The sequence below is a fragment of the Sesamum indicum genome, linkage group LG1, assembly GCF_000512975.1.
Source record: "Sesamum indicum cultivar Zhongzhi No. 13 linkage group LG1, S_indicum_v1.0, whole genome shotgun sequence".
NCBI classification, from domain to species: Eukaryota; Viridiplantae; Streptophyta; class Magnoliopsida; order Lamiales; family Pedaliaceae; genus Sesamum; species Sesamum indicum.
Genome location: NC_026145.1, coordinates 1,654,101 through 1,667,125, shown reverse-complemented (window position 1 = coordinate 1,667,125; position 13,025 = coordinate 1,654,101). Strand labels below are relative to the sequence as shown.

The following is a 13,025-nucleotide window of genomic DNA, read 5'->3' as shown; positions in this document are numbered from 1 at the left end:
CTGCCCTGCAAAACCCTGGGAGAATATTCCGGCGATATGCCCGGCGTGACGTCAGATTCCGGAGAATTGAACTCTCTCTCCGTCGTTCCGCACACCCTCGATACACAAAAACCAAGAGTTTACCCTCTACGGCTCCACCGCGTCACCCGTCCACTTGCCCGCCTCTCCATCTCCTGGGCGCGTGGAAACACGCTCCGCGTGTCTCTCCTGCAAACCGATGACGCTGCCTCTGAGCAGACTCCTGGTGGAGAAGTGGTGGAAGTGAAGCTCGGCAGTGCTGATGCAGGAGAAATCCCCGAAGCGCAGTGGCGGAGAATTGCATATGGCTCAGTCGCCCCCTTTGCGCTTCTTCAAAGCAGAAAGAATTCAATGGATGCGTTGCACTATGAAAAAGATTGGTACTTGATTCTAGTTGCCTTTGTTTTATGTTAATGCTGATTCGGAAGTTGATTAATTTTCAAAAATATGGTTTGTTATTTGCCAATAGCGTTCTGTATATTAGCGGGAGAACCATTTGAGAAAGAAATAAACTTGTTGAATAATAGGTGGGAACATGTAATGGAGTACAGCAAGGAAATAAATTCTCTTCTTGGTAATACGAAGTCATCTGTTCCTCCAACCATTGAAGACCCAAAGACAGTACTTAAGGTAAATCTTGGTTTTTGTTTTTTTATTGCCATCTGATTTTTAGGATTCCTTAATTACTTGATGATTACATATAAAATCAGAAAGTTGAGGAGCCAACCTCTTTAAAAGCTGCCTGGGAGCTGATGGAAATGTTTTATGCCGACAAGCAATCTCAGACTTGGATCCCTGAACGCCTTCTTGATTGGTTAGCTGTATGAACTTTCAAATTTAAACCTTTCTCCCTTCATTTTGTATTCTTCTTTTGCCCATGGAAAATAATATTGCGTGTTTTCTTCTACAGGATTTTGATTGTCTGTTCTCTGGAACTCAGCCAACTGTACATGCCAAACTTGTGTCTTTCCAGAATAAACTTGTTACCATACAGGTCTTTACCTTGATGCCTTTGTAGTGTGATTCTGTGATGTGGGACTACGATTAAATTTCTCTTTCACCTACTGGTATCTATTCCTTGGCTTTTTGTGTTTTACATGGACTATATCTGATCCCACCATCCACTGTGGATGATATGGCAGCTTGAAATCACATTCCAAGTCGTAGGGTTAAAATTAGTAGTACTTCCACACACTGAAAATAATGCACAGCCTTTAAATTTTATTCTGCAAAGTTTTTCTTGATTTCAGCTTTAGTTGAAAGTAGTTTTAGGCTTAACACTTGATATATGCATTTCATATTTCGATGGCTTTTTGGGATCTAAGAGTATGTAAATTAACTTATCTCTGATTATGTACGCTAGAATGTTAGTAGAAACCATGTCAAAGAGAATTTACTTTTGTTAATGATCATGTGGAGATAGATACCACTTAGTTCTTCTTTGGCAGAATCTTGATCAGCTGCTGTGAGTAAGTTATTGGACCCTTTTATTTCATTTCTTTTACTTTCTCTCTCAGGCAGTTGAGAATCATCCAGAATATTGGGAAATTATGTCATCAGCTTTAGCAGTTGGCTGGCTTGATGTTGTTGTAAGTCCTGTTTCATTAAACAACTTTCTTAAATTTTAAGGTAATTAGCCAAGGTGTATGCTCTATATTGAACATATTACTTGCAGGTAAAACTATTGCGCTTGCATGGATCTTATCTGTTTGATCAGCTAGGAAGTCGTGAGGTTAGTGAGCACTTCAATAAGTTTGAAATGGGTTTTTATGATAATATGTGTGTGTTTTTCATTGTTATATCATGTGCTATAATTAAACTTTTCCGGAGAATGAGTTCGTCAGTTACATTTATTAGTTACATATGGCATGCACCACATCCAAAAGAAACTCTGCTTGTCATTTGTTTCAACATATAATGATTTACTAATCACACATCTCTGATGAAGAATAACATCTGAATCATTTTCTATGTGAACACAGATAGAAAATGGACTTGTAGAAGCAGTTGCTCTTCTTATATCAGAGATGCCGCGTCTGCGCCCTGATATGCCCACAGAAAAAATAGGAGAATGCTACAGCACTAAACCTGAGTTCATGAAGGTAATTTAGAGCCTTGGGCACTTTGTATCTATTGAAGACTAATCTGTGCTATTCTTGATATATTTTATTTATCAGGCATGGGAGAAGTGGCGAGCTAAAATTACGAAGTTGGACTGCAGCGCATTCTGGCTTCAATGTGATCACCAGCAGACTAGAGTTGGACTTAAAAATATGCTTCAAGTCATGCTGGGAAATGCTAGCGTTCTCTCCAATGTAACATACCACTGGATAGAGCTCTATATTTCCCACTTTTTGTACGTCAGGCCTTTCACTGTGGTCAGTGTGACTTTTATGATTTGGTTTCTGTAATCATGAATACTTCTGACCTAGCCTGCAATGCATAGTTAGAGAGTAACAAATGAAAGGGAAGTGTAAAGCATGCAAGTTAGATCTTCTTCAATTGGTGTGCTCATTCAAAATAATTGTTCTTTGACAGGGATTGGAAAGCATGTATAGCCTGGCTCAGAAATGCATGCATTTAAAACCAATTTCCTATCGCCATAAACTGATGGGACTTATAATTGGGATTCTAGAAGAAAATACAGAGGTAAGAATCTGAACTATTAGCATTATTTAATTGCTGGCCTCTCCCTCAGCCAGAAATGACAAGTCTTTTGATGAATAAGGTTGTTCTAGCGGAATGCTCAAGATCATTTGGCCCCTGGTAAGAGAACTCCTTTTTCCTTTTGGTTTCCAGATGTGGTTCAAATGTCTTTCACATGAAAAGGTTGTGAAATTTGTGTAAACACCTTTGATTAATTATATGATTGGATGGTGGTTGTTTTCTATAATTGAGGGAAAGATGCATTTTTTCTTGTAACCTGCTAATTGGCGAGTGAATCAATAAAATAAAGAGAATGGAGACCCGAAATAACATAATTGGTATCACATGTAAGAATCTTTATCTTTTTTTTTTTATCTTTGAACAGGATGACAACCCATGCTATAGAGCTGATGGCAGCTGGGAGCACTCAAGCAGAAACACTTTTGCATGAAGAGCAGTCTAAAATTGGAGGGATCTGTATAGAGGAGCTCCATCGACTTACTTATGCCCAAATTCTATCCTCTCATGCCTTGACATGGAATGTAGGTTGTCATTTTCTGGAGTTGATGTTTTTCCCTCTTAGCATTTGGTTTCCTCAACTACTAAGTATTTAGTACAGGTTTAGTTTTTAATATGTGAATTTGGATTTTGGATGATGAATACTCTTTGGACATGTAGATTTTGATTCTTGTTGCTCTTGCATTAACATTAGCATTTTAGTGCTCTAGGTTGATGGTGGAAATTCTATATAGAAATTGCCTTGGTGCATTGAAGTAGACTGGAGAAAGTTCATTAATATTTGAGTAGATTAACATCAATAAGTATGTCTATGCAAGAGTTTAAAAAGCATGGGTATGCGCCTGAAGTTGCTCTCAGTTTGGGGCTTGGAAGTGTCAAATTTATCATGCATGCAAGCTTGCCCTTTCACCTATAATGTTTCCTGTGCATACTATTCTTGCGTTAATGCTGGTCACACCTCTGGTGTTCTTGATGTGGTAAATCTTGAAATCTCTGAGAACTTATGTTTCTGCAGATGATTAAAACCTAATCCAAATTTTATTTAATGCTATTTGACTAGCTTGTTGCTATGTGATACCTATATTCCAAGAACCAAATATTGCATTCTTACAGAAGAAGATATTGTAGAATTGTGCAGTCATCAACAAATTACAGTGTGTCTTTCTGACTTTTTGTTGATTCTACTTAGTCAGCCAGTGGGATTCAATTTGACCTTTCAGCTACTCTATACCACTTTCTTCCTAATATACCATCTAATTCTGATTACTTTGGTCCTTCAGATTGCACCTATTTATTTGACATCATGCTTGAAGCAAGGACTGGGCTTGTTAGAGAATCTATTGTACAAGCAGCCTGTACAACATCATCTGGTGTTACTAAAGGTGATTGAGCTGCTTCTTGGTCTGAGTCTTGTTTACTCTATTTGCATCAACACTAACATTGATTGTTTGAAGTAGTGACACCTGCATTTATTAATTTGATCTTAGTCATATGTTGGTCTTTTAAGCAGAGCATGGAGATTTGCCGTCTCAATGGACTTGACTATGTTAGTTACAACATGATGAAGGTACGTTTTGAAGAAATTCAGTACTTTGTTCTGTGATTATGGCTAATGTGCTCAATTTACTTGAATGGTGTCTCATAAATAATTGATTAACTTTTATTGATCTGCTTCTCATTACTTTCTTTGTCATCAGTCTTGAAATTGATAATTTATGGTTGTAAAATTAATTCGGTTCCGATTTTCCATCTTTGAGCAGATTGCTGGAGTTCATTACTGGAAACATGGCAAGAAAGGTTCAGCTGTCTTCTGGCTTCAGCAAGCTCGAGATGAAGTTCGCTTAAACCGAATTGCCAAGCATTTATTTGATTTTGTTGGAAAATCAGTTTCTGATGAAAGTTTCAAGGTAATTATTGCTCTAAACTTGTATTTTCCAAGATAGGTGGATCTTTAATGTGAAGGTCAACTTGTTTCTGGTAATGATGAAAAACGTGACTCAGCATGCATATTAATCATACTGTGACTGGAGTGCACAAGGTGTCATTAGAAGATGAGGCATCAATGTGTAGAGACTCCTATGCCTGGCATAAATTCTTGGATACTGATCTTTCGCATTATCAACAGCAAGAACCTTTCTGCTGTTACAGCTGAGATGGTAGTATGAATTACATGTTGTCGTCCAATTTTGCTGCATAAAATTGTGCGGCATATGATTTCTACATCCAACATCTGGAAGTCCTTGCTATATAAATGAATAAAAAATTATTGTTTTTTCCTTATATGTACCATTCCCATGATTTTCTTTAAATATCTTTTTCCTTCCCTCCACAGCAATGGGAAGGAATGATTGAATTGTTGGGGACTGAATCAAAAACTGCTGGCGGGCTTGAGTTCTTGAAAAAGTATGTTTCCGAAATTAAAAAGTTCTATAGAGGCCGAGCTAGAGCTGTTTGCACTATTTGTCTAAGATTCATTTATGTTTCTCAGGTATAGGGATTTCAGGCGATCCCTTCAGCAAGTTCAGGAGGGAATCACCACTGATGCTGCTAGGAAAGCTGCAGAAGCACTTATATCAGTATGTTTGATGCATCTCTACAGAGATATTAACATTAAATAGACTGCTTTTCCGCAAGCAATATGTGTCGCTGACTATGATGCCTATTTCAAGAGTTACATAATCTGTAGTTCTTCGTGAAGGATGTTATGCAATCACGCATTGGTCTGACTTGCTCATTATTGTGATCTCCTGGTTTTCTGCAAATTGAAGAGAACATGTTTTGGTTTTGATGATGTCAATCTGAGATTTGCAATTTTATTATTTTTGCAGCTGATGAGAAACCCTTCTACACCTCAGCAGTTTTGGCTACCTCTCTTATACGACTCAGTAAGTCATTCTTCCCTTGTTAAATACTACACGTTATTGTGACATGACAGAAGTAATCCTTTGTGACCCTGCATGTCCATTTCCAAAGTAACTAAATCCAATTTGTGGTGTTAACCTGAACTTCTGTCAACCAACAGTTAAACTAAATCCTTGTCCACCCCCACCCCACCCCACCCCACCTGCGTGTATGTGGAATGTGGGATATGTGTGTTAAATTCTTGCGGTAAATAACATCTTCACATGCTTGAGTAGTTGATTTTGTTAGCTCTTTATGCTTCTCACTCTTAATTGTTTTCCCCCATTTCATTAAGGGGTTTATAGCACACTTGCATGATTTGTCAGCACTTTTTACCCCTTGCAGCTGAAATTGCTGAACTGGCAGGAGGGTCCCTTGCTTAACGTTTCACAGACTAACCTTTTGTTGAATAAATTGCAAGAGTTATCATTGGCAAGATTGCTGCCAGGATTTGTGGATGCTGGCTTGCCACCTGAGGCCTTGCAATCTGTCAGACTGGCTCTTGCCACTAACTTAGGACGTGCTATCCTTGAAGAGTAATTTTCTTACATTATACATTGAATGTACCTGGAGCCATATAAATGTGTATAATTTTGGCAGTTCTCCTCGTGTCTAGGGCTCGGCCAGTACCTATTTAGACACTCTTTATCCCTGCTTGTTTGTCGTTTGTCGTTTGTTAACAGAGCCCTTGCCCGTTTGTTCCCCATTTATGTTTTTAACTTTGGTCGATACATTTGGACATTCCATATTGTAGATTCACGGATAGAGGTATACTGGGTTCCTGCCTGTTGAAATGAACAGTTATATGCACTTGGAAATTACAGCAGTAACATATCATATAACTGCACAGTTATATAAGGTGGACGTGACCACCCTTGATAGTTCTGGCCAATCTCGCGAGCCGGCTCGATTTTGAGCTCGACTCGAGCTCAAGCTCAGTTATGGCTGTTCACCAGCTCGCGAGCTGGTGAATATTTTTTTATTTTTTTATATATATTTTTATTTTAAAATTTTTTGTATATTTAATTTTATATTTAATATTTGATCAATTTTATAATCAAAATTGACCATATATTATAATTATTAATCAATATTATACATTTTATTTTGGATAATAATAAATTATGGTATTTTTATTTATACATTTAATCTTTATACAAAAATAAATTAATCAACAACTTAGTAAATTATAATATTTTTTATAATTAAAATTATTATTTAATATGATATATATAAATTTTATGTTATATTTTAATATATATTTGTACTTCGTTATACATTTTTTAAATTGACAAGTAATTCACTTATGATTTTTTATTATTTATAAATTTATGTCAAAATTTAGTAATTTCTATGAATTAATATAATAATGATGATGATGATGATGATGATGATGATGATGATGGTTGAAATTTTAATTATTATTTTATTATATATATATAATGAGATTAAAAAGTTTAATCAATATACGATATCTTAAAATTCGGGCATTCGATTCATACGAAATTTAAATATATACAAGACTGTGTCCATTAGATCATATTAGACGGTATGATTTAAAATTACATGGTCCGATTCAACGATACACCAGCTTGAATGATTGCTCTTATATTTCGAGTATGATATCTCGATATCTGTATACCTAATAAGCCTAAAATTTTATCAAATGTATTTTTCTGTAAGTTTTATCATGTCTAACGGTCTGATCTGAATTTTGATGGCCCAATTGATCCATGTTGTTCAACAATGTAAGACGATAGTTATATCAATATTATACTAACATTTATAAATATATAAAATTTGCAGATTGTGAACATATATTAATTTCAATTATATCTATGTAAAATTTTATGATTCGATCTCATGATTTAAAATAATAAAATTAATAAAATTAATAATAATAATAGTAGTAGTAATAATAATAATAATAGTAGTAGTAGTAATAATAATAATAATAATAAAAATACAAAAAGTCAAAAATCCATCATTATGTTTGTTTTTATTTTTGGAGTGTTTTATTTTGTGTTTTAGAGATAGAGAGAGAAAAATAGAGATAAATAAGTGTGTGTTGGAAATAGAGTGTATGTTTGGATTTATTTTTAGAGGTAATTTAAAATATTTTAAAATAAGTGGTGTATGTTTGTTGTTGGGATTTGAGAGACAAAAATTACTGTTCATCGTCAAATCATGTATCTTTTATATATTTTTTATGTATAAATATGTATATGTAAATATTGTATTTTTTAAAAACAAAAATTACTGTTGATTGTTAAATCATATTTCTTTTATATTATATTTATATATATAAGTGTGTATATATCTATTATGTATAGAAAGTTCAAAAATAAAAAAAACATACAATCAAGATGTAAAACCAAAGAGACAAATCTTGGGTGTGTTTTATCTTATCTCAAAAATTATCTAAAAATGAAACGAAACATAGTGCATCTTTTTCTCGTTTCTTCTCCATTTCTCAATCTCTCTCTCTTTCTCTGTCTATCTCCATTCTTTTCCCTCTCTTATTTCTTCCCCAAACCCATCTCTTAGAACCCTAGCCCCCAAATTCATGGTAACTCGTTTCTTCTTCCTTTTTCTTTCTCTTTCTATCTCCATTCTTTCCCCCCTCTTATTTCTTTCCCAAAACCATCTCTAACTTTAGCCCCCAAATTTACGGCAAGAAGAAAGGCAAGTAGTTCATGTCACAGGGCGAGTCCTCCAAGAGTCAAAGGGGATCTTGAAAGGCGAAGGTCCCGCTCAGCAGAAAACGTGGATTTGATGTTTCAAGAGAGTAGGAGATCATCTTCTGCTTCGCACAGCTCTGAACTCAAGGTGGCAAAGCTTGTAGATGGATATTTACAGAAGATAGCCAAGGACGAAAATTTGGCGTTGTCAAAGTTCATTGCTATTGCAGAAGCAATTCCAGAATTTTCCTGCCGTCGAGCTCGACTCATTGCCAAGCCTAATTTTAGCTATGTTTTTCGGGTTTGGATTCAGAGTTCCTGGAGAAGGAGCTTACGAAAATCTGTCTCAAGCTTCTGCAGCGAAAAGTTACTGTGGTGTCACCTTTGCCTGTCTGGAAGAGAGGACAAAATATCGCAAATTCTTGATAAGTTACTTGGTTTATGTTTTCTCATTTTGTATTAATACAAAACACAAAATCAAACGTATCAAAAGAAATTTAAAAGCAAATGCACTTAATCATCTTTTTTTTTTAGAAACAGTCATCTCCAAACAAAAGCTGATGTCCTATTGGAAAAAAGACGGACGAGAGGTAGAATTTGCATAACAAAAGCACGAGTAACAAAGATACAACATCTGCATTGTAAATATTACTAATTAATACAAATATATGTATATAACGTATGCGTTCATAATGTGTTTGGAACCCAGCAACCGTGTAGTCCGTAAGGAAGGCCGTAGGGGAAGTTGGCTCTCGCAATTTCTTGGAATGTGGATCCATCCAGCAACACTGCATATCCTTCCCCGTTCTTGTCACTGATCATTGAGATCACTACCCCTGTACATGATTACATGCCATACACTTAGTAGTCCTTTTACCCCTTCAAAATACAAATATATTAATGCAATATTACCATCATCTTCGTCGGTTGCACCAGGACGAGCAACGAAGAAGGGTTCAGACGGTATGGAACCCTCATCGTGCCAGTTCTTGGCCTTCTTCTCCACCAGGTCAATCTGCAAAATTTAAGAATTGAACCATGTTATTAGTTCTTCATTTTTGAGGATTTTTTCTTAATTGTTTGGTTATATATAAATGTACCTTAGTGAGGGTGTTTGGGAAGTTGCAAGGCCTTTGAGCACCACAGGCATAAGCATATCTGTATTTCTTTCCAAGAAAAGCTGGATTTATGCTGCACATGTCCATCCCTTTCCCATGTTCATTTGGGTCCAATGCTGCCTTTAAACTCCCATATGGACTTCCATCCATTGGGATCCTGAATCTCCCAACCCTGTACACACACACACACACACACCAGCCACCCCATTTGTAAATTAAACTCTAGCCATATTTCTCATCAATCATCATTGTGCTCGACTCTAGGATGTATATTTGTCTTATATTGTTGTATATTTTTTTTTTTTTAAAAAAAGATCACGGACAATTACATGTCGTCTAATTTGCTGGATTAAGTCAGACCAGATATCGACAAAGAGTATTTTCAATAATTTGAAATTATAAACTCATATATACATATATGTTGAAATCATGCATGCATGCAAATTAAGAAAGTAGACTGTATAGGGTATACTATATAGTTTTGATTAGATCTCAACAGCCACCCAACTGCACTTTCCCATTCACAATGCCACAAATTGAAAGTGGGGTTCGAGCACTTAAGTAATTTAATTCAAATTTAATCATTAAGTAATTAAGTATTAGTGGACAAACAGCATATCAGCATTCATATGCCGGCCACCTATGACTAGGACCATCCAATGTATATATATATATACACACAATGCGCTTTTACTGTTGAAAATCTGTATGAAAATGAAACAGCCAATATTCTTGGAAATCCTCCTTAAATTGATCAATGAAAACAAAAGTGAAAATTAAGAAAACAAGTATGAGGCACATGATTTTTCTTTTCAATAATGTTTGCAAACTTCAATGATTGAAGAACCAAAGTCATTAAAAAATGAAAGATTAAAATATTAAAATATAAGACGAAAATTACATTTAATTAATCTGCATACCCCTAAGATTGATATCTATATGTTAATTATCAAAATACACTCTATTCTCATTATGCATAGAATCAATTTACTTGTTTTTTATTGGGCAACATTAATTAACTTAGGGCTTCTCTATCAGATACTTTCTCTACACTAAATACCGTAAATTTATACTTTTAGTCTTATAAGATAAGAAGTTTAATATTTTTTGTTTTTTACTTTATGGAATATTTAAAATAGTTCAAAACTTGATACACTTAGTCCTTTATTTTACCAAATTTTTGAAATAGTTAATTCGACACATTTAGTTGTATAAATCTCATAAAATGGAGGACTAAATATATCAACTTTTTCTCAAATTTAGAACCATTTCAAAAATCCCGTAAAGAGTATTTTTAATATTGGGACCATTTTTTTTAAAAATTATAGAGCAGATAAATAAAAGTATTAAATCTGCTAGCCGTCAAATTAAAAATAAAATTTTGGGGGGCTAAATACAAATATGAAGAAGGGCATACATGCAGTGTAAAAACAGACCTATGTAAGTTATTAATCTCATGATCCACTCAGAAAAAGGTACCTGGCATCTGGCAAGACATCTTGGCCGGAAAGTGAGCGAAGATTTTGAAGGCGGAGTTTCTCTAAGATGGTGGTGTCAGCGTTGTGCTCGCAGCAATCCGCAATGATTGCCCTCACTCTCCCCTCCTCATCTTTCTCCTCGTACGCATTGATGAAATGGAACGTCACGTATAGAGGAACTTCCACGCTCGCCACCTTCGTACGTACATATAAAGTATAAATCTTTTATTATAAATTTCAATTTCTTACAATATAAACTCATTTATAATCCTTTCTTTAAATACCCCTTAAATTCAAATCCAATTTCTGTTAAAAATAAACATACGCTCATAAACTATAAAACCACTTACAATCTTGCCACTAGCTTTGCACATAACATGCATGTAGGCTTTGGAGTGAGGGTGCCACTCGAATTTGAACAACGGTGTCGGCTCTGCCTTTAGCAAATTCTTTGCACAATACCTCAGCGGCATCTCCGGCACTACCACATAGTTCTCCGTCACCGGAAAAGAATGAACCCACCCCGGGGCCGGTCCGCCACGACAACTCACCCGCCCGATAACCCTCCTCTCGTTCGTACCCGGCTCCATTCTCACCACCAAGTACCCGGGATTTATTAGATCGGGCAACAAGGTCAAGAACTCATTGTCCGTGACAATCGGGTGGGCCGAGTGGATCAACCCGCCCAACTTGTCACTGTACTCGAACTTCCCTAACGTGTCCAACGTGTCTGGGTCGATGATAATGGACCCTTTGATGGTCTCCGTCAGGCAAACCACCCGCCCGTCCCCGAGCTTGACGACTCCGGTGTTGGCGTTGTCGGTCAATGAGGCGCCGGAGAATAGGTTAACTAGGTCGCCGACGTAGGCAAGGAAGTTTTCGGGTTTTGGTGCCTCGGAGAACTCGCGATAACATAGTTTGTTGTTCTTTTTGGCGGCCATGTAGGCGTCAGACTCGATTTGACGGTGGCTCATGACGAGGCGGCCGCCGTGGAAGTGGAGGCCAACAAGGGTGGCATAGCCATCGAAGAGGTGGCGGAAGTTGTAGTCGGCGATGTGCCATAGACCCGGACCATTCCGTAGGTATGTTCCGTTCTGGTTGTAATAATCATAAAATCAAATGCACAAAACATTACTTCTTTTTATTGGAGAAATGGATTGAAAAATAATTATATATATATGAATTTGGAATCATGAGACGTTCCACGTGATCATCACCAACCCCATGGTGTCTTAATCTATGTACGTATTGATCGAAGATCTTAATTAATCATAAATAAAGTTGTAATAATATTAATTACACAGAGGGAATATTTGATGATATAAGAACATACTCCAGCTATGTCAGACTAATTATTAATTTCTTGTTAGAAGTAACACAGATTAACACACAATAGAAGTACCAGCCAGAGTGGGATTTCCCCTTGAACACGAAGCTCTCCTTGCCACCTCTCCTGCCTTACACTAGTCCAGGCGACGTGATCCCGATCATTTTCCATCTCTTTTTCAGATTGATCGTCAGAAGCAACATGAGAAGGAGGTTTAGTTGCAATATTTGTTATTACTAAGCCGTCACGATTATTTCCACATAATTTCTTACACGAATTCATTTTACCACTGAAAATGGACGAATATCGATCATTTTGTGCAAGAAAATGAGATTGAGCTGATGAGAGAGGTGGGATTTTGGTGGAGGAAGTGTAGGGTTTGATGAGGGTAGAAAATGCAAGAGAAGCCATTGATGATGATGTTAAACTTTAGCAGGTAGCTTTAGGGGTATACGTGACAAGCTGGGGTTTGTTTTTCTTGAGGTTGCCATGACAATATATATATATATATTTATAGGATCTAGGGTGATGCGTGGTGCTTTGTTTTGGAATCTTGATTGGTGGAATTCCTTTGTGCTAGAAGACATATCTACCTGTAAATTTTACAAGGGGAAATAACATTTTTCTACCTGTAATGTAACCTAAGTATTTTTTTTATTTTTATCCCATTGATTACGAAATTTTATTTTTCGTCTTTTAACTTTTAAAAAGTAATAGTTTTGCCATAATAACACTTTTTGTTAGATGTTTAACGGAAAAGGCCACGGAATCGTTAAATGCATGAGACCAAAAGTGTTACTTTATGAAAATTACGGAATTAAAAGTGAGAATCTCTTAA

The 13,025-nt window shown here is 36.1% G+C and overlaps 2 protein-coding genes across 2 annotated transcripts; one reads left to right on the top strand and one right to left on the bottom strand.

Annotated features, from left to right (window-relative positions):
* On the top strand, positions 37-6,165 carry LOC105171749 (nuclear pore complex protein NUP85). Its single transcript, XM_011093000.2, has 18 exons — positions 37-398; positions 546-648; positions 729-839; positions 929-1,012; positions 1,536-1,607; positions 1,694-1,750; positions 2,001-2,120; positions 2,196-2,396; positions 2,557-2,667; positions 2,747-2,784; positions 3,050-3,206; positions 3,963-4,064; positions 4,193-4,249; positions 4,443-4,589; positions 5,015-5,085; positions 5,171-5,258; positions 5,511-5,567; positions 5,929-6,165. The coding sequence occupies exons 1-18, from the start codon at positions 37-39 to the stop codon at positions 6,121-6,123; spliced, it is 2,133 nt and encodes a 710-aa protein (XP_011091302.1). The 3' UTR covers positions 6,124-6,165.
* Positions 8,757-12,670, bottom strand: LOC105156117 (carotenoid cleavage dioxygenase 8 homolog B, chloroplastic). Its single transcript, XM_011072167.2, has 6 exons — positions 12,263-12,670; positions 11,211-11,954; positions 10,862-11,055; positions 9,365-9,554; positions 9,177-9,279; positions 8,757-9,100 (listed from the first exon to the last, which is right to left on the bottom strand). Exons 1-6 carry the CDS (start codon positions 12,596-12,598, stop codon positions 8,952-8,954), a joined length of 1,716 nt encoding a protein of 571 aa, XP_011070469.1. The 5' UTR covers positions 12,599-12,670; the 3' UTR covers positions 8,757-8,951.

Bases quoted from the DNA above. Each gene is read 5' to 3' on its own strand.
- LOC105171749 (XM_011093000.2), top strand. From the start codon at position 37: ATGCCCGGCGTGACGTCAGATTCCGGAGAATTGAACTCTCTCTCCGTC. The intron at 2,397-2,556 runs GTCAGTGTGACT...GTTCTTTGACAG, and splicing joins ACGTCAGGCCTTTCACTGTG to GGATTGGAAAGCATGTATAG. The intron at 2,668-2,746 runs GTAAGAATCTGA...TTGATGAATAAG, and splicing joins TTCTAGAAGAAAATACAGAG to GTTGTTCTAGCGGAATGCTC.
- LOC105156117 (XM_011072167.2), bottom strand. From the start codon at position 12,598: ATGGCTTCTCTTGCATTTTCTACCCTCATCAAACCCTACACTTCCTCC. The intron at 11,955-12,262 runs GTACTTCTATTG...TATTACAACCAG, and splicing joins GGGAAATCCCACTCTGGCTG to AACGGAACATACCTACGGAA. The intron at 11,056-11,210 runs GTAAGTGGTTTT...GTACGTACGAAG, and splicing joins GCAAAGCTAGTGGCAAGATT to GTGGCGAGCGTGGAAGTTCC.